Here is a 23,463-nt window from a genome sequence, read left to right as displayed (position 1 = left end):
TTACTGTTGCTCTGTCAAGCTTCATGACACCAATGAAGTTGATGTCATGGGATGTGCGCTTTCTAATTGTTCTTTAACCGATAGTCGGAGCCCTTTAACGGTTAATAATCAGTAAATCTTAATCTCCGCACAGAGATATTTATCTCTAGTACTCTAGTACTATCAGCCAGGCAGCTCGTGTAAGCAGTGCCTGGTTGTGGTTCACATACAAACTGCCCTTTGACACATGACACTTGCAGTTCACTGGGCAAAGGGCTACGTAATAAGCAACAGTGAACTGGTTAACTATGAACATCCCTCGGAGTGCGTTTATATACCAATATATGGCATAGGCAAAATGGGTTACAACATGATGGACATAGGACAAATGATGTGAAATCGGAAAAAACCCTCAAATGCAACTAGCAGAGCCTTGTGGTTTCGTCACGCTCTTGCCCTGCATGGCTAGTTCTCTTTATATGTTTGTCTAGTCTAGTATACTTGGCTCTGATTCAATGAGGTATTCTCTGATTCTCCAGCTGTGATGTCTCATGTGCATTCAGTGCCGGCAAAACAAATCCACCCACCTCTGAAATATCCAGCAATGACAGCTCATGAAACTCTAGGCAAAAGACAAGACAGAGGGTAAAGCAGTCTTATCTAGGCCTAAGCTAAGCAGGCACCGCTCCTGCTGTGTTTTTGGTTTTGAGAAGGAAGAGAACACGATTTTCAGGAGATGTGGAGAATTAGGGACTTTCCTTTATACTGCAGTCACAGTCTCTCGGAGGTATGATTGGACAATCTCCATTTGGAAACATAGTTTTGTGAAAAATCAGTTCAGTGTGTACAGAGTAAGACTGAGGCGGTCATTTCAGCAGTCTAGTTAAGAAAATACTGCCGACGATGCCAGCACACAGAATGACCACCATAATGAGCAAAACCGCTCCGCGCCGTAAAACGAGCTGCGTTCGGGACAAAGGAAGCTCCACAGTGGTGCTGGTCACCTGGTCCAGAGCCTGCAGGCTGTCGTTCGGAGTGTCATTGGCTGTTTCAGCAGCACCCTCCACTTTATTAGAGTCTGAAAGATAATATCAAATATATTTACTCTTTGCATTTTGAGCTGACACACATTTTAGACCAGATGCCCCTCCTGACACTTATCAGTTAAGTTTGTACCATCGTATTGGCTTGTGTCCTGTGACTAACTGTAGTTATAAAGAGTAAAAGTTGACATTCACTGTACCTATGCTTTTCATCGGGACTTCATCTTTGATCTGGACTCCAGCTCTTACCTGAGCCTGTGCACGAGAAAAAAACATGTTCATTGCACATTGAAAACATTGTCTGAAAATCTAAAATACTCACTTCTTTAGCTGCTTTGGCCCAGTCAAGTTTAAACAAGAAGATAATGTAGAAAATGCTTTGCACAGCCACACATACAAGAAGACCAGCCCAAAGTCCTAATAACAAAGCAAAAAAACAGGTCATTCATTTTTTCACAAAAAACACAACTCTTTGTCAACAGCGGAGTCTTACCGACGATGCCCATCTTGGCAGCAAACATCAACGAAATACCAATAGGGCTGCCAATGAAGTAAAAACCCACTAAGTTACTCAGGGCACCGTACATCTGTTTCCCTGCTCCTCTGACGACTCCTCCAGACACGCCCTGGGACCAAATCCACTTTTATTACACAGGCTCATAGAGTTGCACACAGTTTGGACTTTTATTTAATGACACTCTTACCGCAGTTGCATCACCGAGATGTGCGAAACTGAACACAATCACCACATCAGACACTCTCTGTATGATATCCCTAAAAACAAGACATCGTTGAATTAATGTGTTCCAAATACATTATCAACATAAAACAAGACGAAATGTCCCTGAAACGTTCAAATTAAGTACTCATAAGGACTTGAAGATGTCTGTAATGTTGGGGCTAAGTTCTTGAAGAGCCGTGAAGGGGATACCACCACTTCCTGTTCAGAGATGCACATTCTGTTCAATTCATTAACTGGTCGCCTTTTTTCTACTATTATCAATAATCTGTTCATCTCCTGCTTCACCGTGATCAAAGAAGTTGACAAAAGTACTGTGGTCAACGATATTATGTCTTCTATACACAGTGTTGAAATTGTATGTGGTTACTGAATACTGAATACTTGCCTTATAATGTATTTTGTAACATATTCCGTACGTGAGCAGCAGATACAGCATCATGTGACAAATGTGCAGTGTTTGTTTGAACTGTGGCATAAGGCGTTTTAAATCTTTATTTTATTTTAAGAGGAAAAACAGATCAACATTAAAGGGGCTAGATGCAAGTTGGCCATTTTATACTCACTACTGCCACCTCAGGTCTTATGTGTAACAGCAGGTTCTATATTAAGCTCGTGCATGACGGCGCTTCGGACCAAAGTAACAACTTTTTGAGTGACAGTGCAGGATTTTAGAGGCAGTTGTGCTGAACAGGTCTGACCTCATTCTACACATTAGGACATGGCTGAAAATGAAACTTTTAAACTCCGTATAGTCCCTTTAATCATGTTGTGCAATATGGAGCTAAAATGTAATGCCTGAGTACTGGGATTCCCTTGATATTTGGAAAGTAACTTTATTAGAAGTAAATACTCTCAAATGAAAGTGTAAATGTACCAGAATAGTTACTCAAAATTAATATTCTAAATACATGTATTTAGTTATTCCCCAACACTGTCTATACAGTGTTTTTATCGCACTAGAAATACAGGACTTCTCTCTTTGTGTGCGGTCAAATATTTCAAGTGAACGGTGCCTACAGGTACATTTACTTGTATCAAAGTGTGTTAAGAACTTAAAAGTTTATAAATTCGATTATTTTATTCTTTTCACCCCGTGACTCCTCCTCGGGAGTGTGGCTGTGTTTAGAGCCGCCCTCCTCGCGATGTCTGCACACGGTCCCAGTTTCCCGTTGTTCTGAGCTGGGTCGGTGATTTATCGCTCCAGGATGGGTTTTGATTCATTTAACCTGTGCCTTGCTTAGTAACATTTCAGCAATGGGAGAATTAAACACATTTATTTTGCACCCGAAGCCACATTATGACAGAGGTAGAGGAAGACAGCGCTGGGGTTTGAACCTGTCTGAGTTATCGTGCAGATGAGTGGGGTACGTCCGAAAGGAACTACGTGAGCTCTCCAGCTTCTCCACGTGCACAACTTTATGTTTGGATTTGGAGCTGTTATTGCGTCTTTCTCGTGTCGGAGTTCTTTCATCAGAAATGACTCATGACCGAATCCTTGTATAAGCCGTAAGGTTCAAAGTGTGGGAAAAAAGTAGCAGCTTATAGTCCGGAAATTATGGTAATTTCGTCCAAAGTGGTCTGTGTCAGGAATCCTTTTAGACCGGGTTTAGGCCTGATTACATTGTGATCAAGGCCTTTATGAGGGAGTAATTAGTGTGAAAAGTTTGAGAACTGCTGGACTAACAGATTTATAAGTGCATTGCGTCGCATGTATTACATATTCTAAAGTACATTGACTTACTGTTCTGTGGTGAAGATATATGCCAGGTAATCCTTCAAAGACATCATGATGGCTGCGACAACACAGGCCATCAACACTAACAACAAAACAGAAAGTTGTTTATGTACAGTATAAATGCTCGTGGTAAAGGTTTTCAAAGTTGCCACCAGGACTGGGTGTCATTTTTCACCTGAAAAGCTTTTTTTTTTTTTTTTTCTTTTTTATAGATCTTTCGATTAATTACGATTATTCAGTCACATAAGGTTTACCGCGCTAAAAAAAAATTAATAGAAATTAATCACACTTTACTTTAGTGACACTTTTTCAGTTTCCTTTTTCCTGTAAGATGTTGCTTTAAATTGTTTATCCGCACAGTTAAAGGAATAGGCCACCGTTTTTATATACTAAGATATGTTCTTACCTAACCTTAGACGAGTTAATATATCCCCGTCTGGTCTTTGTCCGTGCGCTCTGTCACGCAAACAGAGCACATACGCAGCCTCTCCCACATGTCATATAGCTCCAAAAAAGCTCACGATAGAAGCTACCAAGCTCTTCCACGTGTTCCCTATTTAAATAAAGTTACGTGAAGTGTTTTCATGCGAAGTATATTTACACAGAAATGTAACATGTCGATTTTATAAGCAAATAAAAAGGGGTACTATAAAAAGAGGCGTAATGATACGAGGAGCAAAACGTCCGCGCAGTAACTCCTAAAGACTTCCCCCGCTCACTTCCATCAATAGAAGCTGCGTGACTTTTAATTTTAATTTTTTAATTACTATGGCCACAATTAACTAGATTAAAACATTTCATCGAGTACCGCCACTCATTTTTAGAATTAAGTTCTTAATTTAATTACAGTTTGAATTTAAAACACCACTTGAACTTTTGTTGCAATAATTTCACAGTTTTCGCTCATTGCTTACGTAATGCCCTCAACTCAAAATAACTAAGTCCAGGTGACAACTTTGATAATCTTTACAATGATGAAATGCTAATACATGACTGGGAGCTAGCGCCAAAATAAACTAATTCAAATGTCTCTTACATCCACAAACCATAGGAACCTTTGCAGAGAGTTTTGCTTGATCAACATCTCCTGCACCGAGAGCATTCCCCACACGGACACTGGCGGCGGCAGAAAGTCCCAGTGGGATCTGTGGACAGGGAAAAACACAGATTTGAATATAATGGGGGGAAATTATGTGAACTTGAAATATGTAAAATACTTAATCTCAAAAACAATAGTATTGTCCAATAGTTTTAGAGTCATTTTACAGTCAGAAGCTAAAAGGCATGATTCACTTATGCAGTCTTAAGGGGATATTTCAGGATTTTTGACATAGGGCCTCATTTCCTAGTTATCCAGAGTGTTGTTGATTTCTGGAGATATATATATTTTTAATTCATGCAGTCCTTATATTTGAAGAGTTTAATGGCGCTAGGCTAGTGCTAGGCTAGTGCATGTCTGTGGTAACTAGTAGCCTGCGTTAAAAACAGTCTGACCCAAGCTCAGTGCACCTGAGGCAAATCACTTATAACACCAGACTACCCATATAAATGTCTGTGTTGACTGAATGCTTTTTGAAATATAACCATTTTGCATTTAAAATAACTCATATTTGAGCAGCATCAGCTTCCTGGTTGTAAGCTACGCAGCGGTGGAGTGATCTGCAAGGTTACCGGATCTACAGTAGTTTGTTTACCTGCGGCCGGCATTACTACACGTAGAATTCACAAAGGAGCTTTCTACAAATCAGATATGGCAACGTTTGGAGGACGACCTGATGATTTTGAAGATGTTTTTAATGCAGGCTACTAGTTACCATAGATATGCGCTAGCCTAGCACTAGCCTAGCTACTTGCACCTTTGTTTCCAATGTGTTTTTATAGCCTACTGCAAATGGCAAATATCAATTCCTGAAGTGAATATTGTATAGAAACACAGGGGAAAGGCTTCATGAAGTCTTTCAGATTATATACTGTTTATGTGTGCTTCATTCATAAACTGCGGCACGTTGGACATGCCCATAACAATGGAAGTCTCAATGCTATAATATATAATAAAAATAGATCAGTTTGAACAACTAAAGGGATAGAAATTAGGTACTTCTGCCACATGCACAAAGCACGTGCATGTGCAAGGGCTTTCTATCGAGTCAACCAGGTCAAGTTGGGTGGTTCTGGTGGGACGTGGAAAAAATTTGGATGGGAATCAGTGAGTAAACAGAAATGAGAGAGACACGTGGACTCCAGGTGCAAACTGATACGTTTAGACCTGCGCAAATAAAACAAGCAACTGCTGTTTTGGTATAAATTCATTTATAGTTGTGACTGAGAGTGAGAGAGTGTTTTTTTCTTGTCAAGGAGTTGGGGTTGATTATGAAGGTCAGCTGATATGGTGCATAGGGCCACAGCTGTTGCCATACGAGGGAGAAATGAGGCTAAATTTATAAAAAAAAAACATTTGAAATTTCAACGCGGTTATTTTCTATCACAAAATGTTTTCAATATATTGTGCAGCTCCATTTGAAGTCGTTGACTGTTTTGCATTTACCATGTAAGCCACGACAGTGAGCTGATAGACCACGCTCTGTGATCCCAGCTCGACCTCACTGATGATGCCGGCCAGAAGGCCCCCGATCTCGAACATCCACCATTCCAGACACAGCATGAGCATACTGGGGATGGCCAACTTCACGAACGGCCCCCACTCCTGCAGGCACTCGACGGACCAGCCTGTGGCAAATATGAGCGTGTTAGAACGACTTGGACATTAGGAAAAACAATAACATGATGACATATCTGATTGTGTGGGATTTCTCAAACAAAGATTCACTTTCCTGCATCTGATTTTTTATTATGATGCATTTTTTATTGAATGCTGCAGTAGCAGGCTGGTATAGCATTAATCTGACAGTAAAACGCCACTTGCTCCCATAGACCGTAAAAAATAATAGACGGCTCCTCTTTACGCCTTCCCGTTTGCCATAATAACTGCGTTTGAGGGGGAAATCATGGCGGATTTACAGACTCCTTCCCAGCTCTGACGGAGCATGTTCCAATAAAGGGCACATAAGGGGATCACTGTAGACTCGGCCCTTGCAGGGTACGTAGTTCGGTCGTAGCCACGCCCACGCCATTAGCTCAACGACCTGTCAATCAAAGTCCGGCTCTCATTAATATACGAGATTTCTAAAAATGTTCTCACGAAAACCAGCCTGGATTCTAACCCAGTGTGAGAAACCAGGCTTTAAAGTTGTGCAATGCTGTCTAATAGGAGGCTGGTAGCAGCTATATGGAGGTACTGTAGCAATGGCGGACCAATGGCGGCCCCTAGTGTCGCGGTCACGAAGCAGAGCAGCCAGCGGCCACTGCTTGCTCCCTAAAAGTTGGGAAATACGCTTGTGAAGAATTGGGATGTTATAAAAGCATTATGAGAGCAGTTTTAGATCGTGACTAGTAATCTAAATTTCACTTGCTTCCTCTTTCATTGAAAAAATAAATAAATAAATGGCACAAGGCCTTTATAGTGCCTTATGACAAGTTTTAATACTTTGAAAATATGACAACAATGCAACACAAGTTAATCCTAATAGTGGATAGTTGAGTTTAATAAAAGCGTTTATTGAGATTTATTTAAATAAATAAATAAATAAAAGTGGAGCTAACATAATTTCCTGTGGAGTCTGGAGCTCCACTGATCATGTGACTCTCCTTTGGCCTGGATTGACCACTCATTTCCCATTGACAAAACATGGTCGGCACGGCAACAGTCTAACCTCTTAACCCCAACCTGAACCGAGCGCATCTACACCAGTTCACCTTTAACCAAATCTAATATGCTTCTTGAACAGAGTGTCAAAAAAAAAAAAATTTTTTTTAAAAAGCGCCAAAAAGAAAGCAATGATGAAAGCAATGAAAAGAAGGCAAATGAGGCATAACACTAAGGGTGTTGCTCTCCAGTCCAGAAGCTTTAGATTTGGGTGATACCGAACTGGAGAAAATGCGCTCGGTTAAGCCGGGGGGGAAGAGGTTAAAATTGTTTGCCTCTAACTATGTCACTTCCTGTCAGTGTCCAATAAGGAAGTGAAACTATAAACATCACAAAAAATATCAAACTAATGAAAGCTGGGTAACATTTTTATCAATATCTTCAATACAATTGTCCCACGCACCAACCCATCCGGACCTGAACCCTGGATCCGAACTTTGGACCCTTTGTGAATCCCCTTAGAAGAGCAGTTACAGGTGCTCTTTCTCTCCCTCTCAAACTCCAGCCCAGATGAGCAGAGAAAGTCCTCCCTCTGAGCTTCCAAACACTTTTTATACTTTTAGAGACAGCTGTGGAATGACTGAAACACGGCTCGCTATAGTTTTTAAACTGAGGACACTCTAATTAAACATTCATGCCAGCGAACCGATCTGAACCTGGACTAAACCAGTACTAAACTAAGTCTGAACGTGGACTAAACCAAGATGAAACCAGGACTAAACCAGGACAAAAAAGGGCTCAGTGTGTTGAACTGAGCAAACAGGAGAAACGCATCACTGTCACATGTGCACATTGTGTATAATAGAGCCTATGCGTTCTGCTATTTAGGAGCAAAAAATATTTTCAATTTCATTTAATTGGTTACCCTTGTTGTTGAAGCTGAGGAACATGATTTATGTTATTGTGGTAAATTTCAGTGCAATGTACAGACCAAACTAAAATATGAACCAATAAAGAATCACAAGTGCAGTGGTATGAACCGATTAGCTTATTTTATACATAATGGGAACTCTCAGTATTTCTAAAAACTCGGCTATTTACTGACCCCTTGTGGCTGGAGGTAATGTTGGCATAAAACTAAAGCAAGAGAGGCGATAAAAATAGTGTATTGTGACTTTTGTGCTGTGTCACTCCTAGTAACTGAGTAAGTCCACCGTCTGTGAAAAATTAAGAAACATTCATGCATAACCGAATGTCATTATGGAGGATCATTAAGGTATTCGGTTTAAAATTGACAAAAGTGTGTTCACCGACCGGACCACGTGGCCTTGTGGAGACCTCTCACGTTGATGTAAACGAACATAATGACTGCCAGCAAATACTGGGAAATGGCGTTTGCTCCTGCGGACCCTCTGTCAACGAAAAGAAAATGCCGATGAAGTATTTAAGTGAAAAGAAATACAGAAAAATAATAAACAGGCACTCACGCGACGCCCAAGTCCAGAGGGAAAAGGAAAACGTAGTTGATGACGGCGTTTAGGATGTTGCCGATCGCCCCGGTTATAACTTGAGGCCAAATAATCCCCTGTAAAACAAATACAAAAAGAAAAACACATTAAAATAAACATCTTTTATCAGTGTGATCTATTCGAAAGACCTTACCTGGTTTTGTAAATACCTCGCCTGGAGTTGGTACATGAAAGCGGCCTGTGAATCAATTGGAAAAAGGAGATTTACCCAAAGAATAATGAAATATAATAGACTGGACTATCACAGGTCTCGCACTCACTGGTAAAGCCGGCAAGAAGATAGTGACATAAAGCTGGGAAATTCTGCAAAGAAAATTCAGAGAAGTGTCACTTAAAATACAGAAAAACAAACAAAGCTTCTATTTTTTATAATTTTGTTTGGGGTTAAAATGTTGGGTTAGCGTTTGCTCAAACACAGTACTAGCCTTGTTCATCCATGAGCATTGTGACTGACTTTGACTAAATAGCGTTTAATTTAACACAATGAGCATTGATTAAAAAAAAAACGTCTGTCCTTGAAGCCATCACAGATGTGCTACAAGCTTATTTAGGCCCAGAGTTAGATCTGTGTGTTTTTGAGGAAAACTATATCTAGCCGCATTGTTTTCTGGTAGGTTTTCTAGGTGGAATGTTTGCGTTACTATGGAGATGGTTCCATCAGCGGTGCAAAACTACCAGAAACCCTAAAAACAATTGATCCTGGAGCGTCCAAGAGGTCACTGTGATGGAAAGTGCTGAACACCCATAAAGCCACTGGGTCACGACAAGGTCAAACACGCACTCATATGGTGGATAAATTCCATGATGCACCGGTAAACATCAGAGTAACATTTGGGAGACAATCAAAATATGAACTGCTCAACTACAGCAAGAATCCGATGTATTTGGAGAGGTCTGAAACTGCAGTCGGAAGATTTTAAACATAAGATCACACAGAGAGTGTGGAGAGATAATATGATAATAATAATATGATAATAATTTGATGTTAGCAAAAGCATGTGGCACTGACTACAACAAGCTCTTGCTGCTTCCTCTTCACGCTCCTCTTACATTAACATTGTGCACACACAGTCACACGTATCTCATTAAATTCTCGCAGGACACACAATTGATCCCACTGTGAGTGAAAGACTGTCCATGCCCAGAATATATGAATGTGTACCGCTCTAGCGCTAGTATTAAAGAGCGTGGCAAACTCCACACCTCAGAAATGTGATCAAAACACCAGCACGTGCAGTACAGCCACCCATAACAGCGGAAAGTATTCCAGTCTGGTATGGTCTGTAGGAGGAAAAGCTTGGGGAGGGACCACTGCTGTGTAAAACATCACCATGGGTGTCTGTCCAGCCTCCACTTACTGCGCCAGGTTTGAAGCTGAAAATTCCACACAGTTCCGCCGTCATCGCGTAAATGTCTAGTCTACAGTCAGCGTTTTGAAACACAAGACCTTAATGTTTTACAAATTCAACAGGTGGCAAATAATTGGCCGACTGGTCGTGCAATTTGACGTAACGCAAGTAATATCAAATAAGTCCCTCCCTTTGCTGATCTCAGGAACTCATCAGAATCTCCATTGCCATAAGTCTCTCCAGTGTCTGCATTGGTAAAGAAGAAGAAGAAGAAGAAGAAGAAGAAGAAGAAGAAGAAGAAGAAGAAGAAGAAGAAGAAGAAGAAGAAGAAGAAGAAGAAGAAGAAGAAGAAGAAGAAGAAGAAGAAGAAGGTGGTGGTGAAGAAGAAGGTGGTGAAGAAGAAGAAGGTGGTGAAGAAGAAGAAGGTGGTGAAGAAGAAGAAGGTGGTGAAGAAGAAGAAGAAGGTGGTGAAGAAGAAGAAGGTGGTGAAGAAGAAGAAGGTGGTGAAGAAGAAGAAGGTGGCGAAGAAGAAGAAGGTGGTGAAGGTGGTAAAGAAGAAGGTGGTGAAGAAGAAGAAGAAGTAGAAGAAGGTGGTGAAGAAGAAGGTGGTGAAGAAGAAGAAGGTGGTGAAGAAGAAGAAGAAGGTGGTGAAGAAGAAGAACTACATTTGTATCTTCAGTTTCCCCAGGGGGAGTCTGACAGAAGCGCTGTCGAGACTGCACACGTCCCTCTGACCACCACCATACATTCACTCACATCATTCATCCTGGCCTATTGTACATGTTTTTAGCGGTAGGGGAAACCGGAGTGCCCGGAGGAAACCTACGCAGACACGGGGAGAACATGCAAACTCCACACAGAAAGGCCCGTCCCTGGTGGGAATCAAACCCTAGACCTTCTAGCTGTGAAGTGAAGAAGAAGAAGAAGAAGATCTTTATTTATATAGCGCCTTTCACAGACATATAGTCACAAAGCGCTTTACATGAGACAATTGTACATTCACTCCATACTCAGTGGTGGAAAGCTACGTTTGTAGCTTCAGTTTCCCCTGGGGGAGACTGTCAGAGACTACACACGTCTGCGCCAACAGACCCTCTGACCACCACCATACATTCACTCACACACACATCATTCATCCTGGCCTATTGTGCATGTTTTTAGTGGTAGGGGAAACCGGAGTGCCCGGAGGAAACCTACGCAGACACGGGGAGAACATGCAAACTCCACACAGAAAGGCCCGTCCCTGGTGGGAATCGAACCCGGACCTTCTAGCTGTGAAGCGAGAGTGCTAACCGCTGTGCTACCGTGCTGCCTAGTGTATGAATGAGAGAGTGAATGGTTCCTTAGTTACTGTAAAGCACTTTGGGCCTGATAAAGGTAGAAAAGCGCTATATAAGTTGAGACCATTTACCATTGATAGTTTACCTGAAATTTCTTTCTCTCTCTTCTCATTCTATGAACTAATGGCTTGGTTCCACCTACTCTACTCTAATCTACTCTACTTGGTTCTACCCCGGTTATGAGTGTTTCGATCAGCCCACTTTACCGTTACTCGGGCCCTTTTTTAGGACATGCTTGGCCGGGGTTCTAATCAGGCCAAGCAGGTCCGTCAGGCCAACAGTGGCGAGAGCTGGGCGGAGCTGAGCGAGAAGCGAAAACCGCCATTTTTAAAAGACCGAAGACGACAACTAAAACAGACAAAACATAGCAAAAAAGAACAAACAATGACTGCTGCGGGACGAAAGGTTAATCCCTGGTCAATCAGTGAGGTCCAGACATTTATTTGTTTAGTCGGGGACGAGAAAATCCAGAGGGAACTTGACGGGGCAACGCGAAATGAGCGGATTTTCCAAGAGCTGGCGGAGCGGATGGCTGAGTTCGGGTACACTCAGACCTCCACCCAGTGCAGAGAGTAGCTCAAAAAGCTAAAGAGCGATTATAAAGAAAACAAAGACTACAATTCCAAGAGTGGAGCGGACAAAAAAGTGTGAAAGTGGTTTCACCAGATGGATGCAATTTACGGCCACCGTCCGGTCAACGGTGGCAGGGACGGTGGACATGACTCTGCTGCTACCGCGCTGTTGGAGTCACTTCATTCCAACCTGTGTTAGAATGAAGTTACCTGTATTTACGCTAGCTTTCAGACGCCAGTTTCCAAATTTGGCGTCTGAAAAGCTAGGTTACACGCTATGTTTCTTCAGATGATAGTAGGCTGACAACTTTACCGCCACCTACTGTAATGCTCACGCTGGTTAATTTCCCCGCCCACAAAACGCGGTATCCATGGATACAAAAGAGCAATGGAAACGCAATCAAATCGAGTAGAGTACAGTCAAGTAGAGTAGAGTAGGTGGAACCAAGCCATAAGAGGAGCTTTCAGGTCCAATTCAGAGAGGAGTGGGTGAAACTTGATCGTTTACATCTTTCTGACTCTCTCCTCATATGTGAAGTGTATTTAATAAGTACTAATATTATTCTTGATACCCCGGCTGATTGATAACCAGCTTTTCCCAGACAAAGCTATGTAGACCACCTGTAATTGCTGGCACCCTCCAGATCGGACTTTTACCCCAGGTTGGGAACCACTGATTCGGCCAATGCAACAAACTAACAACAAACTAAGTGTATTCTGCTGATATTAATGAAATCCTAGGGTACGTTTCAACTCAAGTCAATTAAAAAATGCTTTCTCTCCAGACCTGGCAACCTCTGGGCTCTGTTTGACGAGGAGCAGGAGGACTTCGGTGTTGAGCAGGACGGCCCAGCACGGGAAACAGGCCAACAAAAGGATGAGCACCCCTCTCTGCAGAATCACCCCGACCCTCTTCAGGTTACCGCTCCCGTAGGTCTACGAGGGACGGGTACACAGATCAAAACCCTAAGACAACTCCAAACAATACGAGAGTGCATTGTGTGTCCGGGTTAAGCAAATACACAAGAGCCCCGTGTTTTACCTGCGATATGAGCGTGTCACAAGTTAAAGACAAACCCGTCCCGATGGAAATGCCCGTGACATTGACCACCTGCAGAAGAAACAAAGATTCATGCTCTGTTACTGTTTGAATGGCATTTCGAGGCGGTTAATAATTGAAAAATCATGACGTGAGACTCGTGTGGGTTGTGACGAGTGTGATGTCAATTATTGTTGGGGAAATACGTCACCGCAGTGTGTGAATTTTAAACATGTCGACCGAGAGAAGACCAAAACGTGAACATGCGGAATTAACCCCTGAACCTGAACCGAGCAAATTTTCTCCAGTTAGGCTTTACCCAAATCTAAAGGCTTCTTGAAAAAAAAAGCGTCAAAAACAGCGCCGGAAACGAGGATGAAAATACAACAAAAAAGTGGTTAAAAAAAAAGCGTCAAATGAGCAACAAAAACATGATTTAAAAGTGATGAAAAAGCAATAAAAGAGCCACAAAAAAAGAGCCACGAAGCAGCAAAGAGCAACAAAAACGTGGCGGAAAAGCAACAATAACACAATAAAAAAAACACGACAAAAACACTATGAAAAATGTGACAAAAACACAACAAAAAAGCAAGGAGTGGCGAAGAAAAAGTGATTAAGAAAGGAGAGGCCGACTGATATATTGGCTGGCCAATAGATCGGGCCGATATTTGGGGATTTGGCTCAGAAAAATGCAGATATTTCTTGGACCGAAAATGATGAGAATGAGACTTTCCAAGGTCAAAAGGCAAAGTCAGGGCTTTAAAACGGCCTCCCTCAGGCCTCAGGGAAGGTGAGAAACATCGCCATGGAAATTGGTTTGCTTCAAGTTTGTAAAACAGAAGTTTCACTAAACCTCCGCCAATAAGGACATGTCATTCTGAAGTGCAGAATGTGTATAATTCAGTCGCTGAGTTAGTTTTAAACTTTTGATCGCAGCGCGAAATGCTACGGCAAGTAACAATATGCTAATGCTAACGACAGCTAATCAAAGCTGGAAAACTATGAGTGGATCACCTAAAGTAATAAAATAAAATGGGCCAGTGCTGGAGCGGCCAAGTATTTGTTTTTACAGGATTATAGACCAGACATTTGGAAAAATCTGCCAAAATATCGGCATCGGCCTTAGAAAAACCCATATCGGTCGGGTTCTAGAAGAAAGCGACAAAAAACAACCAACAGATGACAAAAACACTACGAAAACATGACAGAAATGTAACAAAAATGAGCCGAAACCATGACAAAAACAGTTTATGTAACCTTTAAAATTTGGGTATAACTGAACTGGAGAAAATGTGCTTGGTTAAGGTGGGGGTTAAGAGGTTAATACATGAAACTCATGCTTGTGAATTCCTTTAAGTTTGTAGAGGTTTTTACAATTCACTCTCATGGAATCAGGATTTTTTTTTTCTTTCACAAATAATATCAAATTTAATTACAAGCTCTTTTGTAAATATCTAATTACAATTTGGGTTCCATATAAAGCATGTACTTTTGGGTCAAAGGGTTCTTATTGATAAAGCTTTACTGTAGTTCACGCAGTATTATTGACTGTTGATGAATGGTACATGACTACAGGATGTTTACCGGCATTGCAGTCACCGCAGCTTTAAGGTCGCGATGCTGCTGTGTAGATAAAACATGTCTGAAGATAAAATAAAACATGATTACCGCGATAGCCAAGGCGACGCTCGCGAGCTCTGTTTTCCCGAGGTGACCACAGAATATTGTACTGACGAAACCAATCATGAAGATCATTGACTGGGAGATGATCTATGAGAGAAAAATACAACATCAAATACATTAAGAGCACAAGAAGAAGAAGAAGAAGAAGGAGAAGAAGAAGGAGAAGAAGAAGAAGGAGAAGAAGGAGAAGGAGAAGGAGAAGAAGAAGAAGAAGGAGAAGGAGAAGGAGAAGAAGAAGAAGAAGAAGAAGAAGGAGAAGGAGAAGGAGAAGGAGAAGAAGAAGAAGAAGAAGAAGAAGAAGAAGAAGAAGAAGAAGAATTCACGATAGTATTGACAATGGACAAATTACTACAAAACCCCAGCCTTCCGCCTATTTGGAAGATTAATTAATTTTTTTTAAATGTCATACTACTTTCCTCACATATATGATCTACTCAAGCAGAAACCTCTTTCATTTAATTTGACTTTTTAAGCACCTACAGTCAGTGTTTATGCTGCTCTGAGTGTCCACAGTGATATAAAAAAAAAATACAACAATATCAAACAATGATATCGGTGTAACAATATGTGATATGATATGACCCATCGCTAATTCAAAGGTTATATGCTACGTCACAAGAGCAACAACACTGTCCTAAAACACTGATGTAAGCTGTAAGTAACCATGGCAACGACACCAAACATGCTGCTAATGATCAGTTTGGCACCACCGGTCATCAAAGTCAAGCCGCCACATCTCAATAAACACACAGTGATGTCCCGCTCCCAGAAAAGCCACGGCAGGTCTGAGCACAGGCGAGCACAACTCACACGACACACACGACACACACACTTTTAAGGTACTTTTCAAACAAAATAAAATGAATGTTTGTGTTTTTACCTATAGGACCAATGTCATGCAATATTGCTTTAACAAGCAAAATCTGCTGTTCATGCAGGACGTGTATTAAAGGCACACTGCGTAACATTTTGGACTATACTGTTGCCATCAGTACAAAATATTTTTATAATGTCCAGCTCGACACAGAAAATGCTATTTCTGCAGTGGGTAATCAAAGAATGGATTTGGATGAGGACCATACCTGTTTAAATCTCAGATTCTGCTGACTTTAGTCACATCTCCATGGAAACGCGCTGGAGACGTACCCACTCCGGTAAAGTTATGTCATGTCTTTGGGTGAGCTGAGGCCGCTCACAGCAAAACTACATGTTTGTTTGAGATATTTTTCAATGCTGAAAATATCTGTCATAAAATAAAAGCTTGTATTTCAATTTTATTTTTTGAGTAAAATTCTACACGGTGTGGCTTTAAGAGTATTGCCCAGATGTCTGTGTAGGCTCTCAGTCATACAGGAGTCGTCCATCCCAGATGAAGGCTCTGGAGTCGTCTTCTGTGCTCTGTAGTTGAAGTGTAGGAGTGACACTAAGGTTGGACTAAATAAAGACCTCTGTTAAAGGCTACTCTCAGTCTGTGGCTAAACAACCTTTGTTTTCTATATTTTCAGGCCATTTCTTGCAATTTTGTTTGTAAATATCACAAATTCCACATGATTTAATGTTTTGTTTCGTCATTATCAAAATCATCATAAAAAATAAATCAGACTTTCACGCTCAGTTACTCACAGAACTCAAGTGACATTTTCTCCAAGTACTTTTGAAACTTTTACTTGAGTAATTGTTTGGGCCAATACTTCTTAGTTGTACTTGAGTAAAATTATTTCAAACTAACGTTACTCTTACTTGAGTAAACATGTTGGCTGTTATACTATACTATCTGGTAACAAGGAGCTGATTAAGGAAGAAAGTCGTAAATGATAAAAGGCTGCTTGAACAAAGTTATTGAGTTATGTTTTAAATCTGGCCATACTGGTTTAGTTTAGTAGAATATGCGCTCAGGGAGGAACAGAAAGATCACACACAGTTTGCATCAGCCTTGTCCCTCTTCTTTCAGTCTCGCGAAATGAATCAACACAACTTCTATCTGTCTTGCTACAGTAAATCCCTTACCACAGGTCCCGCCAGTTTGAAGAGCTCCACGAGCTCATTCCGGTACACGTTCGGGATGACGGTCTTCGCGCGCGTCAGGCACGAGCTCTTGTCGGCCTCTTCACCTGCCAGCTGGTCCTCCCCCGACCCCGCGACAGTTTTGGACATTTTATCGACGCCGTTCATTGTCACTTCTGATCTTCTTTGAACACTCCACTGCCACAAGTAAACTCTGAGGAGAGTAACGGGACACACTGGCTTTGATAACCACCCAGAGAGGGGCGGGATAACGCACGTGCCGGGTGTCCAATCACACCTCCCCAGTGTAGAGGCGTCACAGACAGAGCACATGTCTCTTCTGTCACGGGCCAGATCATATTCAACAGTCTGGTGCGCGTAAGACCAGGGTCTCTCAGTTTATAGTTGACAGTGGCGATAATGATTCGTGGAGTCCGAGTCCTCAGATCATCTGGTCTGCGACTCGTGCAGCAGTGGCGGTCCTGGCCTGACTCTGGGCTGGGGAACAGTCTCTCTTTTGGCCCCTCAACCCATGAAGACGATTTGAATTTGTGCACGTGCATTATTGAATGAGAGTCCCCAACCAGGGGAAGCTACGGGATTAAGAGCTGCAGATTAAAAATAATAAACCGAATTGTAAATTATGTTCAGATGAAAGCATTTAAAACATATTCAACAGTGACATTTGAGAGTAAACAGTGAAATTACACGGTGACATTAAAACAGTGAAAGCGTAAACAGTGAAAATAAACTACGAAGTGAATTTTGGCTTTCATTATTTCTTGAGCGCAACACAGTTATGAGTAGAGCTCGGTACCATTCATTTTTTAATTTGTTTATACCAGTATAACAAAACTTGGTTTATCAATACTGTTTTCGATATCTACACTAAAATGTTGGTAATACAGAGCCATAAAACAGTGCAATAATGTTAATTTATTCCATAAAAGACGGTTTATTTTAAATTTCTACTATGTATTTGAGCTGAAACAACAAAGTAACTTCCTTTAAAGGGGGGGTATTATGCAAAATCGACTTTTTCAAGCTTTACATCATGCTATTATGTCATTCCCTCATTAAAAACATGCCTGAAGTGTTGTCTTGGCACATTCACGTATTATTGAGTAATCTGTAAAAACTCTGATGGCGGCCATTTTAGGGATAGGTTTGCCTGAGTCCTCCTAGGAACGCCCCCACCTCCTTGAGACGCCTCCGAGCTTTCGTCACCAGCCGAGTAACCAACCACTGCTCCACAGCAGAACCCCCTCCCCACTGATGCCACGGACAGTGTGTGGAGGGGGCGTGTCGGAAAGGGCCAGAGGTTCTTAAAGAGACAGAGGCCTATTTCAAGACATTCACTACAGCCATTTTGAGAGAGCAATTTTATACAAGGCAGTTATTCTAATTTACTGCATTTACAGACCAACAGAAGGTTTGGTCATCATTGTAGTGTGCTATAGACTGGTGCTATGTGATTGAAAAAAGCATAATACCCCCTCTTTAATGGTGTCTTTGGACCGACAGGGATCAAAACTTGGTCTCGAAAGATATATTTTTTTCCGTACCTGCTTTTGATATTTTAATTTTACCAGTAGTAGCCTACCTACACTTTGTTTTCAAAACCATACTGGTATCGCCTATCCAGGACTACTTAGACTTACTTTATTGTCCTCGTGGGTAAATTTGTCCTCTGCATTTGACCCCATTTATTTGTTTATTTGGAGCCATAGACCAATTTCCATCCACTGTCTCCCACTCACTCATCCTGGCATATACATGTTTTCAGTGGTGGGGGAAACCAGAGTACCCGCAATAAACCTTCACAGACACGTAGTCGGGGAGAACACACAAACTCCACACAGATTAGTCTGCAATAATAAACACAGACATAACCAAAGCAAACTGTGGTTTATGGAGGTTTAATGATCAACAAACAGACGGCATAGAATAATGAAATGCACAACCCGATCGTGGATTACAGAATGGGATTCTGATCTGAACAGGCTAAACCTGGAAGTGCAAGGTTTAAAAGGATGAATAATCAGATAAAATGTTCTTGAATTTATCTGAAAGTCAGTGGTTGAAGTTAAAGGGATATTTCAGGATTTTTTACATAGGGCCTCATTTCCTAGTTATCCAGAGTGTGGTTGATTTATGGATAGTTTTTATTATTATTATTCATGCTGTCATTATATTTGAAGAGTTTAGTGGTGCTAGGCTAGTGATAGGCTAGTGCATATCCATGGTAACTAGTAGCCTGCATTAAAAACAGTCTGACCCAAGCACAGTGCACCTGAGGCAAATCACTTATAACACCAGACAACCCATATAAATGTCTTTGTTGACTGAATAATGTTTTAAATATAACCATTTTGCATTTAAAATAACTTATATCTGAGCAGCATCAGCTTCCTGGTTGAAAGCTACGCAGCAGCGGAGTGATCTGCTAGGTTACTGGATCTACAGTAGCTTGTTTACCTGCGGCCGGCATTATTACACATGGAATTCACAAAGGAGCTTTCTGCAAATCAGATATGGCAACGTTTGGAGGACGACCCCATGATTTTGAAAAGGTTTTTAATGCAGGCTACTAGTTACCATAGACATGCACTAGCCTAGCACTAGCCAAGGTTGAGTCCTGACAGGCATTCTTCTCTGAGACAAAGAAAGGTCAGAGGGATCAGTGGGTGTAGTGCTTCACCCTCTTATTCCTTCTGCAGTTCTCTCAGTCTGCTTTCGATCTCTTCTGCTGAGTTTTGTGTCTGTGCAGTGTGGTGATACTGGGGGGCCATTGGTTTCAGCGAGAATCTGAAACAATCGATTCAGTCGTAACTCGATATAACCGGGACATGAGTTACAGTGTGAGGAGGAAGTCTCTGAGTGCTCTGTCTGTGATCAATATACTGTATCAGTACAACTCATGTTCGATGTTATTGAACAGTGCTGTACTATTTAAGTAACACTTTAACAACATCACAAAACCTATTACACATGCATTATCGACAGTTTGACATTATGTGCAGCCATCTTTGTTGACCTTGGGAAAGAAACATCATTAGCACAGAACACATTTAGCTGAGTTCATCCTCACTGTCTGTGATGAAGCAGGGGCAGATCTAGAGGGGTGGCACGGGGTCTTGCCACCCCGGCTGCCACCCCATTGATGTCATGTAATGTCTCACATCTGCTCTAAAAGCTACTGGGTGCTTCATAGGCTCACTCTCAGTTAGTACTTTATAACTAAATAAGGAGCCAGGTGCCAACTCCTGTGGCTGCCAAGATAATGATTTATTTATTTATTTACAAAAGTTTATATTTTATCTGAGTTAGAAACCTCCTACTTATATTATGGACAATGCTACTATTTTTATATCATTTTGGGAGGCTCAGGTGGCATCTAAACGGAAAAATTACTTGCCACCCCGTGATTTTTTTGTCTAGATCCGCCCCTGGAATGAAGGAATTGCCTTTGACACTCAAATGCGATACTTGAAATCCGACTTTAGAGAGTGATAGTCCGACCCAGGTCGTCATTTAAGTGACTGGTGGCTCTGATAAGTTGGGAGTCCACACCATTGTTTCCCAGAATCGGGGAATTTACGACCTTCCTTGGTATGCCGTAACTAAGAGGGGATTCTTCTCCTTGGTATGCGGTAACCACGGCGATGGCTAAAATACTCTCGAAATCAAGCCTTCTACAGAAAAACATAATTAAAAGTAAAATTTTCTTGAAAGTAATATTGAAATTCTACGCAGTTCAGAGACATTGCTTGTTATTTAATTCACTTTTTATGAAACATCTCCTTCCCCATAAACCCGGCTGACATCAGAGCTGGACTCATTGCACATTTACTCGGCCAATGTACGTAAGAGAAGTTTTGTATTAGCACGAAGCTGTTTGTTTTAAAAAAAATGTTCAATCAAAAGAGAACCAACAAGGGAAAAAAACTGAGAAGGCAGCAAAAAAAAGGTTAAATAAGTTGAAACAAGACACTTTTATTCTGACCAGCAGACAGTTTAAAAATAAAAGCAACAAAGCACGTACAGTGATGTCATTTCAAGCGTGGTTCTGGTTTCATTTCCACACAAATCATTATGTGGTAAGATTCACATACTTCAAATACTAACCTCTTAACCCCCACCTGAACCGAGAATGTTTTCTCCAGTTTGGCTTTACCCAAATCTAAAAGCTTCTTGGAAAAAGCGTCGATATTATGACAAAAATGGAAGGAAATGAGGATAAAACGCAATAAAAAAAGTGGCAAAAATGTGACAAATATTTGACAAAAAAGCCACAAAAAGCTACAAAAAAAATAATGAAAAAGTGGCAAAAATGCAATAAAAATATTACAAAAATTTGACAAAAATACGACAAAAAAGCCACAAAAAAGTGACAAAAATGCTATAAAAAATGCAAAAAAACACACACAAAAAAGTGACAAAGAACTATGAAAAGTTAGGAAAAATGAAAATAAAAAGAGCCCACAAAAGCAATGAAAAAGTGGCAAAAATTCAATGACAACACGGCAACAATGCAAGGAAAAAGTTCCATTTAGATCAGTTTTGTAGGTCTTAGCTTTCAAATGAGGCGTTAGATCTGAGTAAAACTGAACAGGAGAAAATGCATTTGGTTAAGGCGGGGGGTAAGAGGTTAAATGCTTTACTGTGTTTTACTGCTTGAATTGAGGTACCGTGAGGAGTTTTCTTTGTAATGAACATGAATCGAGCTTAACAGTTCAGTAAAGCCATGAAGATTTCGTTGGCCGTGATCCCGGAGACCAGGATGACGACCATGAGCATCAGAGTGAGCGATCGCCGTAAAACCAGCGCCCTCCGAGGCAGGACGTCCCCCACTGTGGTGCGAGGGGTAATGGTGGTGGTGCGTCGTTTGTGGGAAAGCTCCTCCTCGGGGTCCGCCTCCTCTAGGCACGTGGAGGGAGCAGAGCCAACCCCCAAACAGAGCTGATCCATGCCTGTGGTTAAGAGAAAACTCAGCATGTACGATATAATATTACACTTAAAGCATATTTATGTGGAGCGGTGCGGGTGGGTTTCTACCTTCTGGGTTTGTGAAGATCTCATTTTCATGTTGTAGCTCGATGCCAGCTCTTTCAAACGCCTGCACACATGGAATTTAACACATTATATATTTATTGAATACAAATACGGATGTAATTTGTGAAAAGCCACATATTTGTAAAATGTGGGAAATAAACCCTATTGTGGCTAAACGTTATCCTCTTAACCCCCTGCCTGAACTGAGCACAATTTCTCCAGTTTGGCTTTATCCAAATCTAAAGAAATCTTAGAATTGAAAAATAGCAACAAGAATGAGACGAAAACGAGGATGAAAATGAAACAAAAACGCAACAAAAAAGCAATGAAAATAAAAAGTCAAAATAGTGACAACAACGCGAGGAAAAGTTCAAATGAGTTTTGTAGGTCTTATCTTTCAAATGAGGCATTACTCTGGCTTGTAGGCTTTAACCTTTTAGATTTGGGTAAAGCTGGACTGTTAAAAGGACTACACAGAGTTTAAAATTATGTATTTTCCTCGCCCTTACATGTTCCAGCAATGTCCTATGGTGTAGAATGAGCCCAGATCTGTTCACAAAAACTGCCTCTAAAATCCTGCACTGTCACTCAAAAAGTTGTTACTTCGGGTCCGGAGCTTAATATAGAAGGTGCAGTTACATGTATGACCTGAAGTGGGAGTAGAGAGCATAAAATGGCCAACTTGCATCTAGTCCCTTTAAGGTGGGAGTTAAGAGGTTAAAGTGCATATAACACATTAGACACAACTTGAGCTAAAACATAGTTAGTTTTGCATTTTTTGTTTTGTTTATTGTTTCACTTCCTTATTGGACACTTACAGGAAGTGACGTAGATGGAGGCAAACAATTTGAAACTGTTGCCGTGCCGACCATGTTATGTCAATAGGAAATGAGTGAGTCAAACTTAACCTCCATCTATGCCACTTCCTGTCTGTAGCTCATTAAATTACTTACAACAGATCCATCTAAATAAGTCATATTTTCAAAAGCATTAAAACTTGTCATATGCACTTTAAACTGTCTAAATGTTTCACATTTTCCTGACAAAAATGATATCAATATATGTGCAATATGGTAGACATTTTCTGACATTTCTGATCATTTCTTTGAAGGAAAAATGTCCCTGATATATTACCACAAAAGGGTTTAATGACTTGTTAATAAAATAAAAGAGTTGAAGAAATGAAAGCACACCTCTTGGGCAGCCTTAGTCCAATCGAGTCTGTACAGAATTACGATGAAAACAGTGCATTGCAGACAGACGCATATGGACAGTCCGGTCCAGAGCCCTGTGACGAAAACAGGAGAGTTCAGTGAAAATGAGTGAAGTCAAGAACTCCATCCGAGTTTTCTTACCCACGATGCCCATCTTGGCAGCAAACATTAAAGTCACACCAATGGGAAACCCAATCAAATATAGGCCCACCAGGTTACACAGGGCACCAATCAGCTGCTTCCCTGCTCCTCTCAGCACGCCCGCCGCTACACCCTGCAGACGTTAAAAAAAGATGTATTGTTATGGTCTACTGTGTCAACATGATAAACTAAACATGTGGCCTTCTTACCGCCGTGCCGTCCCCAATGTGCATGAAACCAAATAAAAGCATGACTTCAGAAACCCTCTGTATGATGTCTCTGGATAGAAAACACAAGCACTATTACAAACATTCTTTATCTACTGGCTTCATGTA

At 41.1% G+C, this 23,463-nt stretch overlaps 1 protein-coding gene across 1 annotated transcript in view; it reads right to left on the bottom strand.

Moving 5' to 3' along the window:
* Positions 1–259: 259 nt before the first annotated feature.
* The window catches only part of LOC306960499 (uncharacterized protein), a 29,149-nt gene continuing 5,945 nt past the window's right edge, over positions 260–23,463 (bottom strand). The window contains exons 12-32 of the mRNA XM_079552929.1: positions 23,338–23,407; positions 23,129–23,261; positions 22,967–23,061; positions 21,777–21,837; positions 21,452–21,691; positions 16,722–16,930; positions 14,700–14,801; positions 13,035–13,103; positions 12,780–12,928; positions 8,992–9,034; positions 8,865–8,909; positions 8,690–8,787; positions 8,517–8,614; positions 6,045–6,226; positions 4,536–4,644; positions 3,506–3,581; positions 1,727–1,796; positions 1,516–1,648; positions 1,345–1,439; positions 1,223–1,277; positions 260–1,057 (exon numbers count right to left, since the gene is read on the bottom strand). Of these exons, the coding sequence (XP_079409055.1) occupies positions 846–1,057; positions 1,223–1,277; positions 1,345–1,439; positions 1,516–1,648; positions 1,727–1,796; positions 3,506–3,581; positions 4,536–4,644; positions 6,045–6,226; positions 8,517–8,614; positions 8,690–8,787; positions 8,865–8,909; positions 8,992–9,034; positions 12,780–12,928; positions 13,035–13,103; positions 14,700–14,801; positions 16,722–16,930; positions 21,452–21,691; positions 21,777–21,837; positions 22,967–23,061; positions 23,129–23,261; positions 23,338–23,407 (2,344 nt within the window). The 3' untranslated portion in view covers positions 260–845. The remainder of the gene's footprint in view (positions 1,058–1,222; positions 1,278–1,344; positions 1,440–1,515; positions 1,649–1,726; positions 1,797–3,505; positions 3,582–4,535; positions 4,645–6,044; positions 6,227–8,516; positions 8,615–8,689; positions 8,788–8,864; positions 8,910–8,991; positions 9,035–12,779; positions 12,929–13,034; positions 13,104–14,699; positions 14,802–16,721; positions 16,931–21,451; positions 21,692–21,776; positions 21,838–22,966; positions 23,062–23,128; positions 23,262–23,337; positions 23,408–23,463) is intronic.

This window comes from Gobius niger (assembly GCF_951799975.1).
Source record: "Gobius niger genome assembly, chromosome: 3".
NCBI lineage: Eukaryota > Metazoa > Chordata > Actinopteri > Gobiiformes > Gobiidae > Gobius > Gobius niger.
The sequence above is the reverse complement of the archived record's forward strand: the minus strand, read 5'-3'. Positions and strand labels throughout refer to the sequence as shown.